The sequence below is a fragment of the Oncorhynchus kisutch genome, unplaced genomic scaffold (genome assembly GCF_002021735.2).
Source record: "Oncorhynchus kisutch isolate 150728-3 unplaced genomic scaffold, Okis_V2 Okis04b-Okis11a_hom, whole genome shotgun sequence".
Classification (NCBI taxonomy): Eukaryota; Metazoa; Chordata; class Actinopteri; order Salmoniformes; family Salmonidae; genus Oncorhynchus; species Oncorhynchus kisutch.
The window spans coordinates 11,647,680-11,672,078 of record NW_022261981.1 but is presented as its reverse complement, the minus strand read 5'-3'; the positions used below and the strand labels follow the sequence as shown (position 1 = coordinate 11,672,078).

General features: G+C 46.6%; 1 protein-coding gene across 4 annotated transcripts in view; it reads left to right on the top strand.

Annotated features, from left to right (window-relative positions):
• The first annotated feature begins 9,620 nt into the window (after positions 1-9,620).
• Positions 9,621-24,399, top strand: part of LOC109878547 (rho-related BTB domain-containing protein 1) — a 28,663-nt gene continuing 13,884 nt past the window's right edge. The window contains exons 1-7 of one of the 4 annotated variants that reach the window (XM_031813150.1): positions 9,621-11,005; positions 13,082-13,277; positions 15,066-15,169; positions 19,478-19,663; positions 19,916-20,324; positions 20,565-21,114; positions 21,545-21,663. In XM_031813150.1, the coding sequence (XP_031669010.1) occupies positions 13,098-13,277; positions 15,066-15,169; positions 19,478-19,663; positions 19,916-20,324; positions 20,565-21,114; positions 21,545-21,663 (1,548 nt within the window). In that variant the 5' untranslated portion in view covers positions 9,621-11,005; positions 13,082-13,097. Of the gene's footprint in view, positions 11,006-13,081; positions 13,278-13,620; positions 13,690-14,189; positions 14,278-14,548; positions 14,711-15,065; positions 15,170-19,477; positions 19,664-19,915; positions 20,325-20,564; positions 21,115-21,544; positions 21,664-24,399 lie in introns of those variants that run through there. The other 3 variants (XM_031813151.1, XM_031813153.1, XM_031813152.1) reach the window with 3 other exon arrangements.

The following is a 24,399-nucleotide window of genomic DNA, read 5'->3' as shown; positions in this document are numbered from 1 at the left end:
AGTGCCTTTGAACGGGATGTGGTAGTAGGTGCCAGACGCACCAGTTTGAGTCAAGAGCAGCAATGCTGCTGGTTTTTCCTGTGTGGATCAAGAATGGTCAACCACCCAAAAGATATCCAGCCAACTTGATACAACTGTGGGAAGCATTGGAGTCAACATGGGCCAGCATCCCTGTGGAACGCTTTTATCATTTGGCCGCCTTTCGTTCCAGTACTCTGCTGCCTGTGACTGGAACGAATTGCAAAAATCGCTGAAGTTGGAGACTTTTATCTCCCTCACCAACTTCAAACATCAGCTATCTGAGCAGCTAACCGATCGCTGCAGCTGTACATAGTCTATTGGTAAATAGCCCACCCTTTTCACCTACCTCATCCCCGTACTGTTTCTATTTATTTACTTTTCTGCTCTTCTGCACACCAATATCTCTACCTGTACATGACCATCTGATCTTTTATCACTCCAGTGTTAATCTGCAAAATTGTAATTATTTGCCTACCTCCTCATGCCTTTTGCACACATTGTATATAGACCCCCCCTTCGTTTTCTACTGTGTTATTGACTTGTTAATTGTTTACTCCATGTGTAACTCTTTGTTGTATGCTCACACTGCTATGCTTTATCTTGGCCAGGTCGCAGTTGCAAATGAGAACTTGTTCTCAACTAGCCTACCTGGTTAAATAAAGGTGAAATAAAAAAATAAAAAAAAAATCAACTTCAAAACGGGGTGCAATTCCATATTGGGAATCTAAGGTTCCTAATGTTTTGTCCACTCAGTGTAGATGTAGGACAGAATCATTATACTGTTTAAGGAAAAGTAATGATATCATCTGTCCTCCAGGAGGAGGTATTGGGTCACTAAACAACAATAGTAATGACATCATCTGTCCTCCAGGAGGAGGTATTGGGTCACTAAACAACAATAGTAATGACATCATCTGTCCTCCAGGAGGAGGTATGGTCACTAAGCAACAATAGTAATGACATCATCTGTCCTCCAGGAGGAGATATTGGGTCACTAAACAACAATAGTAATGACATCATCTGTCCTCCAGGAGGAGGTATGGTCACTAAGCAACAATAGTAATGACATCATCTGTCCTCCAGGAGGAGGTATGGGTCACTAAACAACAATAGTAATGACATCATCTGTCCTCCAGGAGGAGGTACAGTAGACTGTTACATCATACAGTACAGTAGACTGTTACATCATACAGTACAGTAGACTGATACATCATACAGTAGCCTGCTACATCATACAGTAGACTGATACATCATACAGAACAGTAGACTGCTACATCATACAGTAGACTGCTACATCATACAGTAGACTGCTACATCATACAGTAGACTGCTACATCATACAGTACAGTAGACTGCTACATCATACAGTAGCCTGCTACATCATACAGTAGACTGCTACATCATACAGTACAGTAGACTGCTACATCATACAGTAGACTGCTACATCGTACAGTAGACTGCTACATCATACAGTAGACTGCTACATCATACAGTACAGTAGACTGCTACATCATACAGTACAGTAGACTGTTACATCATACAGTACAGTAGACTGTTACATCATACAGTACAGTAGACTGCTACATCATACAGTACAGTAGACTGCTACATCATACAGTACAGTAGACTGCTACATCATACAGTACAGTAGACTGCTACATCATACAGTACAGTAGACTGTTACATCATACAGTACAGTAGACTGTTACATCATACAGTACAGTAGACTGCTACATCATATAGTACAGTAGACTGCTACATCATACAGTACAGTAGACTGTTACATCATACAGTACAGTAGACTGTTACATCATACAGTACAGTAGACTGTTACATCATACATTACAGTAGACTGTTACATCATACAGTACAGTAGACTGCTACATCATACAGTAGACTGTTACATCATACAGTACAGTAGCCTGCTACATCATACAGTACAGTAGACTGTTACATCATACAGTACAGTAGACTGTTACATCATACAGTACAGTAGACTGCTACATCATACAGTAGACTGTTACATCATACAGTACAGTAGACTGCTACATCATACAGTACAGTAGACTGTTACATCATACAGTACAGTAGACTGTTACATCATACAGTAGACTGTTACATCATACAGTACAGTAGACTGCTACATCATATAGTACAGTAGACTGCTACATCATACAGTACAGTAGACTGCTACATCATACAGTACAGTAGACTGTTACATCATACAGTAGACTGCTACATCATACAGTAGACTGCTACATCATACAGTAGACTGTTACATCATACAGTACAGTAGACTGCTACATCATACAGTAGACTGTTACGTCATACAGTACAGTAGACTGTTACATCATACAGTAGACTGCTACATCATACAGTACAGTAGACTGCTACATCATTCTATATTAGTGGGTTAGGGTCTCCGACTGTAGTCTACAGCTCATATCCTATATTAGTGGGTTAGGGTCTCTGACTGTAGTCTACAGCTCATATCCTATATTAGTGGGTTAGGGTCTCCGACTGTAGTCTACAGCGCATGTTCTATATTAGTGGATTAGGGTCTCCGACTGTAGTCTACAGCGCATGTTCTATATTAGTGGATTAGGGTCTCCGACTGTAGTCTACAGCTCATATCCTATATTAGTGGGTTAGGGTCTCTGACTGTAGTCTACAGCTCATGTTCTATATTAGTGGGTTAGGGTCTCTGACTGTAGTCTACAGCTCATGTTCTATATTAGTGGGTTAGGGTCTCTGACTGTAGTCTACAGCTCATATTAGTGGGTTAGGGTCTCTGGCTGTAGTCTACAGCTCATATTAGTGGGTTAGGGTCTCTGACTGTAGTCTACAGCTCATATTAGTGGGTTAGGGTCTCTGGCTGTAGTCTACAGCTCATATTAGTGGGTTAGGGTCTCTGACTGTAGTCTACAGCTCATATTAGTGGGTTAGGGTCTCTGACTGTAGTCTACAGCTCATATTAGTGGGTTAGGGTCTCTGACTGTAGTCTACAGCTCATATTAGTGGGTTAGGGTCTCTGACTGTAGTCTACAGCTCATATCCTATATTAGTGGGTTAGGGTCTCTGACTGTAGTCTACAGCTCATATTAGTGGGTTAGGGTCTCTGGCTGTAGTCTACAGCTCATATTAGTGGGTTAGGGTCTCTGACTGTAGTCTACAGCTCATATTAGTGGGTTAGGGTCTCTGACTGTAGTCTACAGCTCATATTAGTGGGTTAGGGTCTCTGACTGTAGTCTACAGCTCATATTAGTGGGTTAGGGTCTCCGACTGTAGTCTACAGCTCATATCCTATATTAGTGGGTTAGGGTCTCTGACTGTAGTCTACAGCTCATGTTCTATATTAGTGGGTTAGGGTCTCTGACTGTAGTCTACAGCTCATGTTCTATATTAGTGGGTTAGGGTCTCTGACTGTAGTCTACAGCTCATATTAGTGGGTTAGGGTCTCTGGCTGTAGTCTACAGCTCATATTAGTGGGTTAGGGTCTCTGACTGTAGTCTACAGCTCATATTAGTGGGTTAGGGTCTCTGGCTGTAGTCTACAGCTCATATTAGTGGGTTAGGGTCTCTGACTGTAGTCTACAGCTCATATTAGTGGGTTAGGGTCTCTGACTGTAGTCTACAGCTCATATTAGTGGGTTAGGGTCTCTGACTGTAGTCTACAGCTCATATTAGTGGGTTAGGGTCTCTGACTGTAGTCTACAGCTCATATCCTATATTAGTGGGTTAGGGTCTCTGACTGTAGTCTACAGCTCATGTTCTATATTAGTGGGTTAGGGTCTCTGACTGTAGTCTACAGCTCATATCCTATATTAGTGGGTTAGGGTCTCTGACTGTAGTCTACAGCTCATATCCTATATTAGTGGGTTAGGGTCTCTGACTGTAGTCTACAGCTCATGTTCTAGTGGTGTGGGGGCTGTGCTTTGGCAAAGTGGGTGGGGTTATATCCTTCCTGTTTGGCCCTGTCCGGGGGTGTCCTCGGATGGGGCCACAGTGTCTCCTGACCCCTCCTGTCTCAGCCTCCAGTATTTATGCTGCAGTAGTTTATGTGTCGGGGGGCTGGGGTCAGTTTGTTATATCTGGAGTACTTCTCCTGTCCTATTCGGTGTCCTGTGTGAATCTAAGTGTGCGTTCTCTAATTCTCTCCTTCTCTCTTTCTTTCTCTCTCTCGGAGGACCTGAGCCCTAGGACCATGCCCCAGGACTACCTGACATGATGACTCCTTGCTGTCCCCAGTCCACCTGGCCATGCTGCTGTTCCAGTTTCAACTGACCTGAGCCCTAGGACCATGCCCCAGGACTACCTGACATGATGACTCCTTGCTGTCCCCAGTCTACCTGGCCATGCTGCTGCTCCAGTTTCAACTTCCACCTGACTGTGCTGCTGCTCTAGTTTCAACTGTTCTGCCTTATTATTATTCGACCATGCTGGTCATTTATGAACATTGAACATCTTGACCATGTTCTGTTATAATCTCCACCCGGCACAGCCAGAAGAGGACTGGCCACCCCACATAGCCTGGTTCCTCTCTAGGTTTCTTCCTAGGTATTGGCCTTTCTAGGGAGTTTTTCCTAGCCACCGTGCTTCTCCACCTGCATTGCTTGCTGTTTGGGGTTTTAGGCTGGGTTTCTGTACAGCACTTTGAGATATCAGCTGATGTACGAAGGGCTATATAAATAAATTTGATTTGATTTGATTTGATTTGATTCTATATTAGTGGGTTAGGGTCTCTGACTGTAGTCTACAGCTCATATTAGTGGGTTAGGGTCTCTGACTGTAGTCTACAGCTCATATTAGTGGGTTAGGGTCTCTGGCTGTAGTCTACAACTCATATTAGTGGGTTAGGGTCTCTGACTGTAGTCTACAGCTCATATTAGTGGGTTAGGGTCTCTGACTGTAGTCTACAGCTCATATTAGTGGGTTAGGGTCTCTGGCTGTAGTCTACAGCTCATATTAGTGGGTTAGGGTCTCTGACTGTAGTCTACAGCTCATATTAGTGGGTTAGGGTCTCTGACTGTAGTCTACAGCTCATATTAGTGGGTTAGGGTCTCTGGCTGTAGTCTACAACTCATATTAGTGGGTTAGGGTCTCTGACTGTAGTCTACAGCTCATATTAGTGGGTTAGGGTCTCTGACTGTAGTCTACAGCTCATATTAGTGGGTTAGGGTCTCTGGCTGTAGTCTACAGCTCATATTAGTGGGTTAGGGTCTCTGACTGTAGTCTACAGCTCATATTAGTGGGTTAGGGTCTCTGACTGTAGTCTACAGCTCATATTAGTGGGTTAGGGTCTCTGACTGTAGTCTACAGCTCATATTAGTGGGTTAGGGTCTCTGACTGTAGTCTACAGCTCATATCCTATATTAGTGGGTTAGGGTCTCTGACTGTAGTCTACAGCTCATATCCTATATTAGTGGGTTAGGGTCTCTGACTGTAGTCTACAGCTCATGTTCTATATTAGTGGGTTAGGGTCTCTGACTGTAGTCTACAGCGCATGTTCTATATTAGTGGGTTAGGGTCTCTGACTGTAGTCTACAGCTCATATTAGTGGGTTAGGGTCTCTGACTGTAGTCTACAGCTCATATTAGTGGGTTAGGGTCTCTGACTGTAGTCTACAGCTCATATCCTATATTAGTGGGTTAGGGTCTCTGACTGTAGTCTACAGCTTATATCCTATATTAGTGGGTTAGGGTCTCTGACTGTAGTCTACAGCTCATGTTCTATATTAGTGGGTTAGGGTCTCTGACTGTAGTCTACAGCGCATGTTCTATATTAGTGGGTTAGGGTCTCTGACTGTAGTCTACAGCTCATATTAGTGGGTTAGGGTCTCTGACTGTAGTCTACAGCTCATATTAGTGGGTTAGGGTCTCTGACTGTAGTCTACAGCTCATATTAGTGGGTTAGGGTCTCTGACTGTAGTCTACAGCTCATATTAGTGGGTTAGGGTCTCTGACTGTAGTCTACAGCTCATATTAGTGGGTTAGGGTCTCTGACTGTAGTCTACAGCTCATATTAGTGGGTTAGGGTCTCTGGCTGTAGTCTACAGCTCATATTAGTGGGTTAGGGTCTCTGACTGTAGTCTACAGCTCATATTAGTGGGTTAGGGTCTCTGACTGTAGTCTACAGCTCATATTAGTGGGTTAGGGTCTCTGACTGTAGTCTACAGCTCATATTAGTGGGTTAGGGTCTCTGACTGTAGTCTACAGCTCATATCCTATATTAGTGGGTTAGGGTCTCTGACTGTAGTCTACAGCTCATATCCTATATTAGTGGGTTAGGGTCTCTGACTGTAGTCTACAGCTCATGTTCTATATTAGTGGGTTAGGGTCTCTGACTGTAGTCTACAGCTCATGTTCTATATTAGTGGGTTAGGGTCTCTGACTGTAGTCTACAGCTCATATTAGTGGGTTAGGGTCTCTGACTGTAGTCTACAGCTCATATCCTATATTAGTGGGTTAGGGTCTCTGACTGTAGTCTACAGCTTATATCCTATATTAGTGGGTTAGGGTCTCTGACTGTAGTCTACAGCTCATGTTCTATATTAGTGGGTTAGGGTCTCTGACTGTAGTCTACAGCGCATGTTCTATATTAGTGGGTTAGGGTCTCTGACTGTAGTCTACAGCTCATATTAGTGGGTTAGGGTCTCTGACTGTAGTCTACAGCTCATATTAGTGGGTTAGGGTCTCTGACTGTAGTCTACAGCTCATATTAGTGGGTTAGGGTCTCTGACTGTAGTCTACAGCTCATATTAGTGGGTTAGGGTCTCTGACTGTAGTCTACAGCTCATATTAGTGGGTTAGGGTCAGATGGGGCTTCAGGTTTAAACTTCATCAAATATATTTGGGCTGTTGTGGATGAGTTTTCAGCAATTGCGGTGCGGGTGAACAAACAGCAGGTAATATAATTTTACCAATCATCAATCTACACACAGTACCCCATAATGACAGAAAACTGAAATATTACATAAGTAAATGTCTAAAAACCTGTTTTTGCTGCATCATTATGGAGTACTGTGATGTCATTATGGGGTACTGTGATGTCATTATGGGGTACTGTGATGTCATTATGGGGTACTGTGATGTCATTATGGGGTACTGTGATGTCATTATGGGGTGCTGTGATGTCATTTTAGGGTACTCTGATGTCATTATGGGGTACTGTGATGTCATTATGGTACTGTGATGTCATTATGGGGTACTGTGTGTAGATTTGATTTAACAAGGCAAGTCAGTTAGGAACAAATTCTTATTTACAATGACCGCCTACACCGGCCAAACCTTCCCATAACTTGGACAATGCTGGGCCAATTGTGAGCTGCCCTATGGGACTCCCGATCACAGACGGTTATGATACAGCCCGGGAAAGAAGAGAGGCTGTTCAGTGCTCCCAGTCCCAGTCCCAGTCCCATCTATAGTAGAGAGGCAGTTCAGTGCTCCCAGTCCCAGCTATAGTAGAGAGGCTGTTCAGTGCTCCCAGTCCCAGCTATAGCAGAGAGGCTGTTCAGTGCTCCCAGTCCCAGTCCCAGCTATAGCAGAGAGGCTGTTCAGTGCTCCCAGTCCCATCTATAGTAGAGAGGCTGTTCAGTGCTCCCAGTCCCAGCTATAGCAGAGAGGATGTTCAGTGCTCCCAGTCCCAGTCCCAGCTATAGCAGAGAGGCTGTTCAGTGCTCCCAGTCCCAGCTATAGTAGAGAGGCTGTTCAGTGCTCCCAGTCCCAGCTATAGTAGAGAGGCTGTTCAGTGCTCCCAGTCCCAGCTATAGCAGAGAGGCTGTTCAGTGCTCCCAGTCCCAGCTATAGCAGAGAGGCTGTTCAGTGCTCCCAGTCCCAGCTATAGCAGAGAGGCTGTTCAGTGCTCCCAGTCCCAGCTATAGTAGAGAGGCTGTTCAGTGCTCCCAGTCCCAGCTATAGCAGAGAGGATGTTCAGTGCTCCCAGTCCCAGTCCCAGCTATAGCAGAGAGGCTGTTCAGTGCTCCCAGTCCCAGCTATAGTAGAGAGGCTGTTCAGTGCTCCCAGTCCCAGCTATAGTAGAGAGGCTGTTCAGTGCTCCCAGTCCCAGCTATAGCAGAGAGGCTGTTCAGTGCTCCCAGTCCCAGCTATAGCAGAGAGGCTGTTCAGTGCTCCCAGTCCCAGCTATAGCAGAGAGGCTGTTCAGTGCTCCCAGTCCCAGCTATAGTAGAGAGGCTGTTCAGTGCTCCCAGTCCCAGCTATAGTAGAGAGGCTGTTCAGTGCTCCCAGTCCCAGCTATAGTAGAGAGGCTGTTCTGTGCTCCCAGTCCCAGTCCCATCTATAGTAGAGAGGCTGTTCAGTGCTCCCAGTCCCAGCTATAGCAGGGAGCCTGTTCAGTGCTCCCAGTCCCAGCTATAGCAGAGAGGCTGTTCAGTGCTCCCAGTCCCAGCTATAGCAGAGAGGCTGTTCAGTGCTACCAGTCCCAGTCCCAACTATAGCAGAGAGGCTGTTCAGTGCTCCCAGTCCCAGCTATAGCAGAGAGGCTGTTCAGTGCTCCCAGTCCCAGCTATAGTAGAGAGGCTGTTCAGTGCTCCCAGTCCCAGCTATAGTAGAGAGGCTGTTCAGTGCTCCCAGTCCCAGCTATAGTAGAGAGGCTGTTCAGTGCTCCCAGTCCCAGCTATAGTAGAGAGGCTGTTCAGTGCTCCCAGTCCCAGCTATCTGAAGAATGCTGTGTGGTTTTGATGTGTCTGACATATCTATAAAATGCCGTGTTGTTCTGATGTGTCTGACATATCTACAGAATGCTGTGTTGTTCTGATGTGTCTGACATATCTACAGAATGCTGTGTTGTTCTGATGTGTCTGACATATCTACAGAATGCTGTGTTGTTCTGATGTGTCTGACATATCTACAGAATGCTGTGTTGTTCTGATGTGTCTGACATATCTATAAAATGCTGTGTTGTTCTGATGTGTCTGACATATCTACAGAATGCTGTGTTGTTCTGATGTGTCTGACATATCTACAGAATGCTGTGTTGTTCTGATGTGTCTGACATATCTATAAAATGCTGTTGTTCTGATGTGTTGTCATCTTATATACAAGGAAAAAGCTAATTGCGTCCCATTCATTTAAATTGCTGCGGCTCATATCTAACGGATCACTGCTTTAACCTGTTAGTTTAGATAAGACAGTTTTACTTGACAGAATTTGAATGGATGCAAACAACAGGATGCGGAAAGCATGAATGATTCTGATTGGCCCTTGTCTCTACTTCAGCCCTTCCAACTGCTCTGTCTAGTCTATCACATGATTATGTTCCGTTTCCAATCTCTGTATTATTACAATGGAAGGCTTACATAACTCATTTTAATATTAATGACGCTTTTTGCAGCTGTCCTTTTTAGTGCCTGGACTTCAATGGCAGTGTCAGTTGAAACATAGTGGTCCAGATACTACTGCTTGCCCGGTACAGTATATCATTAGTGCACAAGATATTTACCTTGTTGTTAATACCACTTCAGTTATAACTTTATCAAATGTTTACATTCTGTATAACATATTTCTCTAAAATGATAAACATGTCTCCTATATTCACAGATGGCGTCGGTCGAAACGCTCAGCTCAGCAGCGTCCCTCCCTGCCCGGTTTCTCTCTGTCTCCAGCGGGACAGGCTATACAGACAAGCCTGGTGTCCACATGGATTTTGTATGTTGCGCAGTTTAAAAGTGAAGGGTGTGTGGAGACAAATGAATTCGGTTCAGTCAGTCGTCCTGATAAGCCCTTCCGATAAAGTTTAGCAACAGACGCAGCATGGCACTAGTTCAAACTTGTAAAAGAAAGTGATGTTTATTTCGATGGCCGACGGAGAAATTACTTGTAGTATTGGTCACCATCTTCAATTTGTTCCATCTCACTTGATTTTATTACGAGTAGGATAGCAGCCTACACGATAAATAACTTGTAATAGTGGTAGTAACTGTCGGGATGTCACCGTGATACAGTCTACACTGCTCAATGGGGAGAGTTTGCGCGGCAAGCCGACATCACAACATTTTTATTTAATTTAACAAGGAAAGTCTGTTAAGAACAAATTATTATTTACAATGACGGCCTACCCCGGCCAAACCTGGACGACGCTGGGCCAATTGTGCGCCGCTCTATTGGACTCCTAATCACCGCCGGATGTGATACAACAGGGGCCACATCAGTGTCATCGCTCCTGCTGGAGGTGGAAGTAGATAGATATAGTGTAGCCAATATCAGGTCAGGGTGAAAGCTAAAGCACATTCATTGTAGTGGTTTTCGCCGAAAATGTACAACTATGGCATTAATGTCGGTCTAAAGAGACATTTATATCTAAATAAATAAATAACACTATTAGTCCGGTAGAACGGAATGATTCTGAACACTCCCACGTCCCAACTTCGACAGACACGTTTCAAATGATCACTGACATTTCTAGACAAAAACATAAATCCGCTAACTGAGAATCAGGATGACTGACTGAACCGAATCCGTTTGTCTCCACTCGACTCTCAACTGCGCTCCAAACGTCATCAATTTAGGCACCCGGCGTACGCGTATAACCTCTCCCGTCGCGGGCTGAACCACCTGGTTTTCTGAATGAAACCGTAGCTCGCCTCCCGCTATAAATAGAACTGACAGGGCTTGACGTCACCATGGAAGCCGCATCACGTCGTTTTGTTCCGTGCTGTTGTGGCTGCAGATTATTTTTTCCCCCGAAGCGCTTTCGGATGGGGACGGACGGAGTACTTCTGAAGGCAGCCCGAACAATCAAGCTAGATACATAGTAGTGGTTATTGTTACATTGGGAGAAAAGGATTAACGTTCAACAAGCTGGGCCGTGATACCAGTTACGAAATGATCTTGCAGTATTTGCCTAGCTAGCGGCGAGCGATTCTTATTTGTACAGGAGCCATCGAGCTACCTGCAATTATTGAATCGCACTCTGAACTCCTGCCTGTAGTTTTGGTTGACCAGATCACACTCACTCAGCCCTAGAGAACGGTAGGTGCTTCTGTTATGACATCTTGGCCAACTGGAACGAAGACTAGGGTGTCGTCCTCTCTGTTATTTCATTACAGAGCTGTGCCTGGCACTTACACGGTAGTTGAGTCGAGAGGCACTTCAACTCATTTTAATGTGGATACAAATTATATCATGCAAGGACATCATCCTTGTTACATTATTTGATTGATTTCATTATTTGAGTCCCAAGTTAGTGTCAATTTCGAGTAAATTACAGCAGTCTGGTTGTGAAACACATTGTGGAGGTTTGGAAACGTTTAAAGACTTTGCACCTAAATGACATCACAGAGTGATTATGCCAAGCAGCAGACTCCCATCAACTATCTTCTGAAATTATAAACAAGTCATGTTTAATTATTTAAAAAATGTATGTAGCTAATTAGATTAGTTTATTAGTCACATGCACAGGGTCACAAATGTAATTGCAGGGTACAGTGAAATTCTTAAATTCTGACATGTTGTTACACTCAGGCCCCTCTTTCAGAGTAGCATCACTGGTGCTGACTAGGCTTGTTTCCTCCTCTGTCAGAGTAGCATCACTGGTGTTGACTAGGCCCGTTTCCTCCTCTTTCAGAGTAGCATCACTGGTGTTGACTAGGCCCATTTTCTCCTCTTAGCTACTGAGGTCAACTGTTCTGAATGTCATACAGTAGGACTAAATCCTACCTTTCAGCTGGCCCCTCTTTACCCGAGACCTGTCAGCTGGCCCCTCTTTACCTGAGACCTGTCAGCTGGCCCCTCTTTACCTGAGACCTGTCAGCTGGCCCCTCTTTACCCGAGACCTTTCAGATGGCCCCTCTTTACCCGAGACCTTTCAGCTGGCCCCTCTTTACCCGAGACCTTTCAGCTGGCCCCTCTTTACCCGAGACCTGTCGGCTGGCCCCTCTTTACCCGAGACCTGTCGGCTGGCCCCTCTTTACCCGAGACCTGTCGGCTGGCCCCTCTTTACCCGAGACCTGTCGGCTGGCCCCTCTTTACCCGAGACCTGTCGGCTGGCCCCTCTTTACCCGAGACCTGTCGGCTGGCCCCTCTTTACCCGAGACCTGTCGGCTGGCCCCTCTTTACCCGAGACCTGTCGGCTGGCCCCTCTTTACCCGAGACCTGTCAGCTGGCCCCTCTTTACCCGAGACCTGTCAGCTGGCCCCTCTTTACCCGAGACCTGTCAGCTGGCCCCTCTTTACCCGAGACCTGTCAGCTGGCCCCTCTTTACCCGAGACCTGTCAGCTGGCCCCTCTTTACCCGAGACCTGTCAGCTGGCCCCTCTTTACCCGAGACCATTCAGCTGGCCCCTCTTTACCCGAGACCATTCAGCTGGCCCCTCTTTACCCGAGACCATTCAGCTGGCCCCTCTTTACCCGAGACCATTCAGCTGGCCCCTCTTTACCCGAGACCATTCAGCTGGCCCCTCTTTACCCGAGACCATTCAGCTGGCCCCTCTTTACCCGAGACCATTCAGCTGGCCCCTCTTTACCCGAGACCTGTCGGCTGGCCCCTCTTTACCCGAGACCTGTCGGCTGGCCCCTCTTTACCCGAGACCTGTCAGCTGGCCCCTCTTTACCCAAGACCGTTCAGTTGGCCCCTCTTCTGACCTCAGACAATACTAAACAACAAGTGTAAATTCAACAGTAGTGTAACGGCTGAAGCAAACACAAAGCTTGGTTGGTCCATAGTCCCTACTCTGTTGAAGAGCTAAACTGATTTGTTTTGGATGCAGGGCTGCGGATTAGAGCCAGTTTCCTCCTCCTCCCTCTATTCCCTGACCTCTGGATGTGTTCTGCAGCAGTGTGGTTCTAGAGCAGCAGAGTGACAGATTAGTGGACCTCAGTGTTAATACTATCCTGTTGCCATGTCATCAGTATAATCATAAGAATGTGAATAGCTGCTTATTAGAATGTGTTTCAGGGTTGTTTTGAATGAACTGAGTGAAAATGAAGTCTTAATTTAAACGTGTACCTACATTACGTTGTTCATCTGCGTTGTTTAGGCGATCTACTACCTGACGTTGCATCATCATCATCCAATGTGATTGAGCCTGTTTTCTCTCCTGTCACACAGGGCCCTGAACAATAGTATGGACTACGAGAGACCCAATGTTGAGACCATTAAGTGTGTTGTGGTGGGGGACAACGCCGTAGGGAAGACACGGCTGATCTGTGCTCGGGCCTGCAACACCACTCTGAACCAGTACCAACTACTGGCCACACACGTCCCTACGGTCTGGGCTATAGACCAGTACAGAGTGTGTCAAGAGGTACAAACCTAACCCTGACCCCTAACCCCAACACACGTCCCTACGTTCTGGGCTATAGACCAGTACAGAGTGTGTCAAGAGGTATAAACCTAACCCTGACCCCTAACCCCAACACACGTCCCTACGTTCTGGGCTATAGACCAGTACAGAGTCTGTCAAGAGGTACAAACCTAACCCTGACCCCTAACCCCAACACGCGTCCCTACGTTCTGGGCTATAGACCAGTACAGAGTCTGTCAAGAGGTACAAACCGAACTCTGAACCCTGACCCCTAACCCCAACGCACGTCCCTACAGTCTGGGCTATAACCAGTATAGAGTCTGTCAAGAGGTACCATACCTAACCCTGACCCCTAACCCCAACACACGTCCCTACGTTCTGGGCTATAGACCAGTACAGAGTGTGTCAAGAGGTACAAACCTAACCCTGACCCCTAACCCCAACACACGTCCCTACGTTCTGGGCTATAGACCAGTACAGAGTCTGTCAAGAGGTACAAACCTAACCCTGACCCCTAACCCCAACACGCGTCCCTACGTTCTGGGCTATAGACCAGTACAGAGTCTGTCAAGAGGTACAAACCTAACTCTGAACCCTAACCCGAACACATGTCCCTACGGTCTGGGCTATAGACCAATACAGTCTGTCACTACCTGTCTCTCTACACTGCAGCTGAAACAGCCCTACCTGTCTTCAAACAGCCCTCCCTACCTGTCACCAAACAGCCCTCCCTACCTGTCACCAAACAGCCCTCCCTACCTGTCATACCTGTCATCAAACAGCCCTACCTACCTGTCATCAAACAGCCCTACCTACCTGTCATCACTCACCCCCCTACCTAAGAAAGCCTGTCCCTTTAAGAACTCAGCGATGATGTCACAGCTATCACGAGCTGGCATAGTGTTCAGTTCATTACCAAGTGCAGCTCGCTACCTACTGCTGTGAACACAAATCTGACCAATTTATTAATCACTGCGTGATTACCAGAACTGTAATTAAGGTATATGTTTTACTGATGAAAGATGTCAGTAGTTTAAGAATATTTCTTTCATTATTACAGCATTATATATCTTGTTTTTATGCTAGCTATCTAACATTATTAGCTACATTTTCGCCTATAATTGTTAGCTGGTTAGTCTGTTGCTAGCTACTTGTATTTTTGTTTCACTCATTGGATTATTTTAACAGATGGAGACTGTATCTTGTTATTGCAAAGTGAATGTGCCTTATCTTAGTATTGATGCCATTGTATTCATGTTTATTATTTCCAGACCACATGGATAAATGGACAGTTAATTGGATAATGACAGCTGAGTGACATGGCACAGATCTGCAAACATTGTTAATCTCCAATCAACATTATAGAACCCTAAACTGAGGAACTGCCTCTCTAACAGGAGTACAATCTCCATAACTTCACCGACTCAATCAGTGTATAAATTAAAGGCATCACCCTCTAATTCAAGACCTACTTGATCACTCAAGTGATCATCACTCACCCCCCAGCCTGTCATCACTCACCCCCCAGCCTGTCATCACTCACCCCCCAGCCTGTCATCACTCACCCCCCAGCCTGTCATCACTCACCCCCCAGCCTGTCATCACTCACCCCCCAGCCTGTCATCACTCACCCCCCAGCCTGTCATCACTCACCCCCCAGCCTGTCATCACTCACCCCCCACTTGTCATCACTCACCCCCACCTGCATTCTATGTACAGTATTTTAAATTAATCTAGTTTAAAAATCTGTATGTTTTCTAATATATGTCTCTGTGTGACCCGCTGTAGGTGTTGGAGCGCTCCAGGGATGTGGTAGATGAGGTCAGTGTGTCTCTCAGGCTGTGGGACACCTTTGGCGATCATCATAAAGACAGACGCTTCGCATACGGAAGGTAAGACTGACACCTGGGGCTGGGATGCTGTGGCTGGCATGCTGAGGCTGGCATGCTGAGGCTGGCATGCTGAGGCTGGCATGCTGAGGCTGGCATGCTGAGGCTGGCATGCTGAGGCTGGCATGCTGAGGTGTATTTTTCTGGAATGGCTAAGGATGAGTAGGGGTGGATTGGGTAGGGATGGGATGGGTAAGGGTGGGTAGGGATGGGATGGGTAAGGGTGGGTAGGGATGGGATGGGATGGGTAGGGATGGGATGGGTAAGGATGGGATGGGTAAGGATGGGATGGGTAAGGATGGGATGGGTAAGGATGGATGGATGGATGGGTAGGGATGGGATGGATGGGTAAGGATGGGTAGGGATGGGGATGGATGGGTAAAGGATGGGATGGATGGGTAAAGGATGGGATGGATGGGTAAAGGATGGGATGGATGGGTAAAGGATGGGATGGATGGGTAAGGATGGGATGGGTAAGGATGTGTACGGATGGGATGAGTAAGGATGGGATGAGTAAGGATGGGATGGGTAAGGATGGGATGGGTAAGGATGGGATGGGTAAGGATGGGATGGGTAAGGATGGGATGGGTAAGGATGGGATGGGTACGGATGGGATGGGTACGGATGGGATGGGTACGGATGGGATGGGTACGGATGGGATGGGTACGGATGGGATGGGTACGGATGGGATGTGTACGGATGGGATGTGTAAGGATGGGATGTGTAAGGATGGGATGTGTAAGGATGGGATGTGTACGGATGGGATGTGTACGGATGGGATGTGTACGGATGGGATGTGTACGGATGGGATGGGTAAGGATGGGATGGGTAAGGATGGATTGATGGGTAGGTGTGGGTAAGCTAGGTTAGGTAGTATCTGCTAGGTTAGGTAGTATCTGCTAGGTTAGGTAGTATCTGCTAGGTTAGGTAGTATCTGCTAGGTTAGGTAGTATCTGCTAGGTTAGGTAGTATCTGCTAGGTTAGGTAGTATCTGCTAGGTTAGGTAGTATCTGCTAGGTTAGGTAGTATCTGCTAGGTTAGGTAGTATCTGCTAGGTTAGGTAGTATCTGCTAGGTTAGGTAGTATCTGCTAGGTTAGGTAGTATCTGCTAGGTTAGGTAGTATCTGCTAGGTTAGGTAGTATCTGCTAGGTTAGGTAGTATCTGCTAGGTTAGGTAGTATCTGCTAGGTTAGGTAGTATCTGCTAGGTTAGGTAGTATCTGCTAGGTTAGGTAGTATCTGCTAGGTTAGGTAGTATCTGCTAGGTTAGGTAGTATCTGCTAGGTTAGGTAGTATCTGCTAGGTTAGGTAGTATCTGCTAGGTTAGGTAGTATCTGCTAGGTTAGGTAGTGTCTGCTAGGTTAGGTAGTGTCTGCTAGGTTAGGTAGTATCTGCTACTCTGCTAGGTTAGGTAGTGTCTGCTACTCTGCTAGGTTAGGTAGTGTCTGCTACTCTGCTTGGTTAGGTAGTGTCTGCTACTCTGCTTGGTTAGGTAGTGTCTGCTACTCTGCTTGGTTAGGTAGTGTCTGCTACTCTGCTTGGTTAGGTAGTATCTACTACCCTGCTAGGGTCTGGTTTGGTGTAGTCATTTACAGTGTAGCATAATAGACGTTATTCCTGATATATTTGGCATGGACTGATGGCTGCATGCATAGTGTAGTGATCCTGTCTAATGAGCCATGTTACAATTCCCACCGAGTGGGTTAACCCTATTGGCCCAATGCCAGCGACCTGGGTTCCCGGCTCTGGCCCTCTGGACACTAAAATATTCAGCTGATTTTAGACTTCCTGTAAATTAGTTTTCTCTCGATCTTAGTATCCGACTGTGTTATTCTTAAATGATGCCTCAGACGGTCTTAATGGAACTGGTGCCTCCGATGAGCTTTCATTGATTGGTGGATTGATCGTTGTCAAGCTGCCACCATCATCCTCTAACATCTGTTGATGTCGGCGAGACATGAGGTCGGTCTGTCTGTTTACCTAGTAGGCAGTTTAAACCCACACCCCTCTAATCATTCATTATTACCTCTGTTATAACTGCTGAACACCTGACACATTGATTTCTGACTCTAACTGGTTCTAGACCCCATTATAAGTTCTGCTTTGGCACCTGAGCCCAGGTTTGCGTGAGAGGGGACTTGGTTAGCACTTATTTGCCCTGTCTTAAATCACTGTACCTTGGCCATGACAATACACTATGGCCTTGGCCATGACAATACACTATGGCCTTGGCCATGACAATACACTGATCCTGGCCATGACAATACACTGTGATCCTGGCCATGACAATACACTGTGATCCTGGCCATGACAATACACTTTGGCCATGACAATGCACTATGGCCTTGACCATGACAATACACTATGGCCTTGGCCATGACAATACACTGTGATCCTGGCCATGACAATACACTATGGCCTTGGCCATGACAATACACTATGGCCTTGGCCATGACAATACACTGTGATCCTGGCCATGACAATACACTTTGGCCATGACAATGCACTATGGCCTTGACCATGACAATACACTATGGCCTTGGCCATTACAATGCACTGTGATCCAGGCCATGACAATACACTATGGCCTTGGCCATTACAATGCACTGTGATCCTGGCCATGACAATACACTATGGCCTTGGCCATGACAATACACTGTGATCCTGGCCATGACAATACACTATGGCCTTGGCCATGACAATACACTGTGATCCTGGCCATGACAATACACTATGGCCTTGGCCATGACAATACACTGTGATCCTTGGCCATGACAATACACTGTGATCCAGGCCATGACAATACACTGTGATCCTTGGCCATGACAATACACTGTGATCCTTGGCCATGACAATACACTGTGATCCTTGGCCATGACAATACACTGTGATCCTGGCCATGACAATACACTGTGATCCTGGCCATGACAATACACTGTGATCCTAGCCATGACAATACACTGTGATCCTGGCCATGACAATACACTATGGCCTTGGCCATGACAATACACTGATCCTGGCCATGACAATACACTATGGCCTTGGCCATGACAATACACTGTGATCCTGGCCATGACAATACACTGTGATCCTGGCCATGACAATACACTATGATCTTGGCCATGACAATACACTGATCCTGGCCATGACAATACACTGATCCTGGCCATGACAATACACTGTGATCCTGGCCATGACAATACACTGTGATCCTGGCCATGACAATACACTGTGATCCTGGCCATGACAATACACTGTGATCCTGGCCATGACAATACACTGTGATCCTGGCCATGACAATACACTGTGATCCTGGCCATGACAATACACTGTGATCCTGGCCATGACAATACACTGTGATCCTGGCCATGACAATACACTGTGATCCTGGCCATGACAATACACTGTGATCCAGTCTGACTGTTAATGATCTGGTGTAGTACTGTAGCTGTTGTCAGAGTGGTGTTGTGTTTGGTGTTGTGTTTGGTGTAGTACTGTAGCTGTTGTCTTGTCAGAGTGGTGTTGTGTTTGGTGTAGTGCTGTTGTCTTGTCAGAGTGGTGTTGTGTTTGGTGTAGTGCTGTTGTCTTGTCAGAGTGGTGTTGTGTTTGGTGTAGTACTGTAGCTGTTGTCTTGTCAGAGTGGTGTTGTGTTTGGTGTAGTACTGTAGCTGTTGTCAGAGTGGTGTTGTGTTTGGTGTAGTACTGTAGCTGTTGTCAGAGTGGTGTTGTGTTTGGTGTAGTACTGCAGCTGTTGTCTTGTCAGAGACATGGTTCAATTTAGGTTAGGTGGTTAACCGATAATTGTACTCCGACGTCCTTGTGTAGGTGGAGGGAGTCTGGAAGGGAATTTAGGAATATTTGGGTTGTATGAGAATTTATAGCATGGCTTTTGATGATCCTTGGTTGGGGTCTGAGCAGATTATTTGTTGCAAATGTAATAAAATGGTGGTCCGATCGTCCACAATTATGAGGAAAAACATTAAGATTCACAACATTTATTCCACGGGACAAAACTAGATCCAGAGTTTGACTGTGGCAGTGAGTAAGTCTTGAGACATGTTGGACAAAACCCACTGAGTCGATGATGGCTCCGAAAGCCTTTTGGAGTGGGTCCGTGGACTTTTCCATGTGAAAATTAAAGTCACCAAAAACTAGAATATTATCTGCCCTGACAACAAGGTCCGATAGGAATTCAGGGAACTCAGTTAGTGACCCTGCATACGGCCCAGGAGGCCTGTAAACAGTAGCTTTCTGTGTGTCTTTCTGGCTCTGATTATCTGGTGTCTTTCTGGCTCCTGTCTGTTCTCTCCAGGTCAGACGTGGTTGTGCTGTGTTTCTCCATCGCCAACCCCAACTCTCTGCATCACGTCAAGACCATGTGGCACATGGAGATCAAGCACTTTTGTCCCAGGACGCCTGTCATCCTGGTGGGTTGTCAGCTGGACCTGCGTTACGCTGATCTGGAGGCCGTCAACAGGGCCAGGAGGCCACTAGCCAGGTATAGAATCAGCATTATGTCACCATGTGGCCGTCAACAGGGCCAGGAGGCCACTAGCCAGGTATAGAATCAGCGTTATGTCATCATGTAGCTGGTTTTGGTTGACGAAATCTATACATTTGTGTTAGTTGAAACTCTGTGCAGTAACTACTGACATTTTATTAAATTAAGCAAACTCGTTTACATACATTTCATAAATAATGACTTTGTATTCTTCCGTATTGAGAATAGCTCTTATTTCCTCCCCACCAGGCCGATAAAGCCCGGAGACATCCTTCCTCCAGAGAGTGGCCGGGAGGTGGCCAAGGAGCTGGGCATCTCCTACTATGAGACCAGTGTGTTCGACCAGTTTGGTATCAAGGACATCTTCGACAATGCCATTCGAGCCGCGCTCATCTCCCGTCGACACCTGCAGTTCTGGAAGTCCCACCTCCGGAAGGTCCAGAAGCCCCTCCTCCAGGCGCCCTTCCTGCCACCCAAAGCACCGCCCCCTCTCATCAAGATTCCAGAGTGTGTCATCAACAACGGGGAGGGTCCTGGCCTCCTATTGGACAGTCCTCTTTGTGCTGACGTCATGTTCATCCTCCAGGACCACATCCACCTCTTCGCCCACAAGATCTACCTCTCTACCTCCTCCTCCAAGTTTTATGACCTGTTCCAGGTAGTGTCTCTCTGCCTGGTTCCTCTCTAGGTTCCTCTCTAGGTTCCTCTCTAGGTTCCTCTCTAGGTTCCTCTCTAGGTTCCTCTCTAGGTTCCTCTCTCGGTTTCCTTCCTTCTAGGTTTTTATTCCTAGCCACTGTGCTTCTGCCTCAGTATTGCTTGCTCTCTGTGGTTTCCGGTTGCGTTTCTGTAGAGCACTTTGTGACATAAAAAACCCTGTTATAAATGTGATTGTTTCCAGATGGACTTCAGTGACGAGTCCCAGTGCCTGGTGGTGACGGAGCGGCATGCCCGGGACTCTCTCCTCAGGACCCTTAGTCTGGACACAGAGGAGGACGTGGCTGTGCTCCCCAACCTCTCCCCCTGCTCCCTCCGGGCCTCTAAGAGTGACGGCACCCTGAAGATGATGAGCTTCTCTGGTAAGCACCGGCGCACCAAGCTGTCCTTGGCCTCCTGGAGCAAGGCCTTCTACAGCATCCACAAGGAGAGTGTGACCAACCCTGTGACGGGCTCCCCGGCTCACATGACGGTGGTGAAGATGGACTACTCCATCCAGCTGGGTCCGTTCAGTGCCGTGTTGAGGTTCCTCTACACTGGGGAGCTGGATGAAGAGGAGCGGGATCTGATGAAGATCGCCCAGATCGCAGAGGTCCTGGAGGTGTTTGACCTGAGGATGATGGTGGAGAACATCATGAACCATGAAGGCTTCATGAACCAGGAGATCACCAAGGCCTTCCACGTCAGGAAATCCAACCGCATCAAGGAGTGTCTCAACAAGAACACCTTCACAGGTAAACCATGCTGCATCGTAGATCAAAGTGTTTTCTGTTGCTTTTGACTAGGAAGTGATCATGTGTTTGGAACTTTGGATGGGGGTGATGTGTTCTGTTTAATGTGTTTCTCTGGGGCACACATCACCTTCAGGTTGTTATAATGTCTCTGTCTCACACATCACCTTCAGGTTGTTATAATGTCTCTCTGTCTCAGACATCACCTTCAGGTTGTTATAATGTCTCTCTGTCTCAGACATCACCTTCAGGTTGTTATAATGTCTCTCTGTCTCAGACATCACCTTCAGGTTGTTATAATGTCTCTGTCTCACACATCACCTTCAGGTTGTTATAATGTCTCTCTGTCTCAGACATCACCTTCAGGTTGTTGTTGTAATGTCTCTGTCTCAGACGTCACCTTCAGGATGTTTTTATAATGTCTCTATCTCAGATGTCACCTTCAGGTTGGAGGATGGAACCATCAATGCTCACAGACCTCTGCTCATCTCCTCCTGTGATTGGATGGCTGCTGTGTTCGGAGGATCCTTCATGGAGAGTGCTAACAACGAGGTGAGTCGACAACACAGAGTAATATCTAGTGTTGGGGTTAGGGTGCTTTGTTCGGAGGATCCTTCATGGAGAGTGCTAACAACGAGGTGAGTCGACAACAGAGTAATATCTAGTGTTGGGGTTAGGGTGCTGTGTTCGGAGGATCCTTCATGGAGAGTGCTAACAACGAGGTGAGTCGACAACAGAGTAATATCTAGTGTTGGGGTTAGGGTGCTGTGTTCGGAGGATCCTTCATGGAGAGTGCTAACAACGAGGTGAGTCGACAACCCAGAGTAATATCTAGTGTTGGGGTTAGGGTGCTGTGTTCGGAGGATCCTTCATGGATAGTTAACTTGTCTACAGCACAGTCTGGGTTAGGGTAATCTTCGTCCCAAATGGGACCCTATTCCCTATGTAGTAAACTACTTTTGAGCAGGGTATTTTATTTACAAGCAAACAGGAAGTACCAGTGAGGAGTTCAACACATCAGCCACTGGCTTCATTAAGTACATTGACGAAGTCATCACTCCACATACAATACCCTATAATGACAAAGAGAAAATACATATTTTATTTTATTGCACTTTTATACAAAATTAAATATAGAAATACCATATTTACATAAGTATTCAGACCCTTTGCTATGAAACTCTAAATTGAGCTCAGGTGCATCCTGTTTCCATTGATCATCCTTGATGTTTCTTCAACTTGATTGGAGTCCACCTGTGGTGAATTCAATTGATTGGACATGATTTGGAAAGGCACACACCTGACCAGGATCCATAGGGATTACCAGGATCCATAGGGAATATAGGGAATGGGATGTTGTCTCCAGTTGACCAGGATCCATAGGGAATATGGGATGTTGTCTCCAGTTGACCAGGATCCATAGGGAATATGGGATGTTGTCTCCAGTTGACCAGGATCCATAGGGAATATGGGATGTTGTCTCCAGTTGACCAGGATCCATAGGGAATATGGGATGTTGACCAGGATCCATAGGGAATATGGGATGTTGACCAGGATCCATAGGGAATATGGGATGTTGACCAGGATCCATAGGGAATATGGGATGTTGACCAGGATCCATAGGGAATATGGGATGTTGACCAGGATCCATAGGGAATATGGGATGTTGACCAGGATCCATAGGGAATATGGGATGTTGACCAGGATCCATAGGGAATATGGGATGTTGACCAGGATCCATAGGGAATATGGGATGTTGACCAGGATCCATAGGGAATATGGGATGTTGACCAGGATCCATAGGGAATATGGGATGTTGACCAGGATCCATAGGGAATATGGGATGTTGACCAGGATCCATAGGGAATATGGGATGTTGACCAGGATCCATAAGGGAATATGGGATGTTGACCAGGATCCATAAGGGAATATGGGATGTTGACCAGGATCCATAAGGGAATATGGGATGTTGACCAGGATCCATAAGGGAATATGGGATGTTGACCAGGATCCATATGGGATGTTGACCAGGATCCATATGGGAATATGGGATGTTGACCAGGATCCATATGGGAATATGGGATGTTGACCAGGATCCATATGGGATGTTGACCAGGATCCATAGGGAATATGGGATGTTGTGTCCAGTTGACCAGGATCCATAGGGAATATGGGATGTTGACCAGGATCCATAGGGAATATGGGATGTTGACCAGGATCCATAGGGAATATGGGATGTTGACCAGGCTCCATAGGGAATATGGGATGTTGACCAGGATCCATAGGGAATATGGGATGTTGACCAGGATCCATAAGGGAATATGGGATGTTGACCAGGATCCATATGGGAATATGGGATGTTGACCAGGATCCATATGGGATGTTGACCAGGATCCATATGGGATGTTGACCAGGATCCATATGGAATGTTGACCAGGATCCATATGGGATGTTGACCAGGAACCATATGGGAATATGGGATGTTTACCAGGATCCATATGGGATGTTGACCAGGATCCATATGGGAATATGGGATGTTATCTCCAGTTCATTTATTAAACCCCAGGTAGCAGTAGGAACAGTGACATGACAGGTTCATCAGAGTAACGAGTAAAAATAGACGTCATTCAGAGATCTTTAAATAGCCGTTAGGACAAGGACACTGTCTGAACACAGAGTCCTGTTCTGTTTCACTGCTCTCAGGCAGGCAGACCAGCAGGCTAACAGGCAGACCAGCAGGCTAACAGGCAGACCAGCAGGCTAACAGGCAGACCAGCAGGCTAACACTACCTCTCTCTGAACACAGTCCTGTTCTGTTTCACTGCTCTCAGGCAGGCAGGCTAACAGGGAGACCAGCAGGCTAACAGGCAGACCAGCAGGCTAACACTACCTCTCTCTGAACAGAGTCCTGTTCTGTTTCACTGCTTACAGGCAGACCAGCAGGCAGACAGGCAGACCAGCAGGCAGACAGGCAGACCAGCAGGCAGACAGGCAGACCAGCAGGCAGACAGGCAGACCAGCAGGCAGACAGGCAGACCAGCAGGCAGACAGGCAGACCAGCAGGCAGACAGGCAGACCAGCAGGCTAACAGGCAGACCAGCAGGCTAACAGGCAGACCAGCAGGCAGGCTAACAGGCAGACCAGCAGGCTAACAGGCAAACCAGCAGGCTAACACTACCTCTCTCTGAACACAGAGTCCTGTTATGTTTCACTGTTCTCAGGCAGGCAGACCAGCAGGCTAACAGTCTAACACTACCTCTCTCTTTATAACCATGGGGACATCTTTAT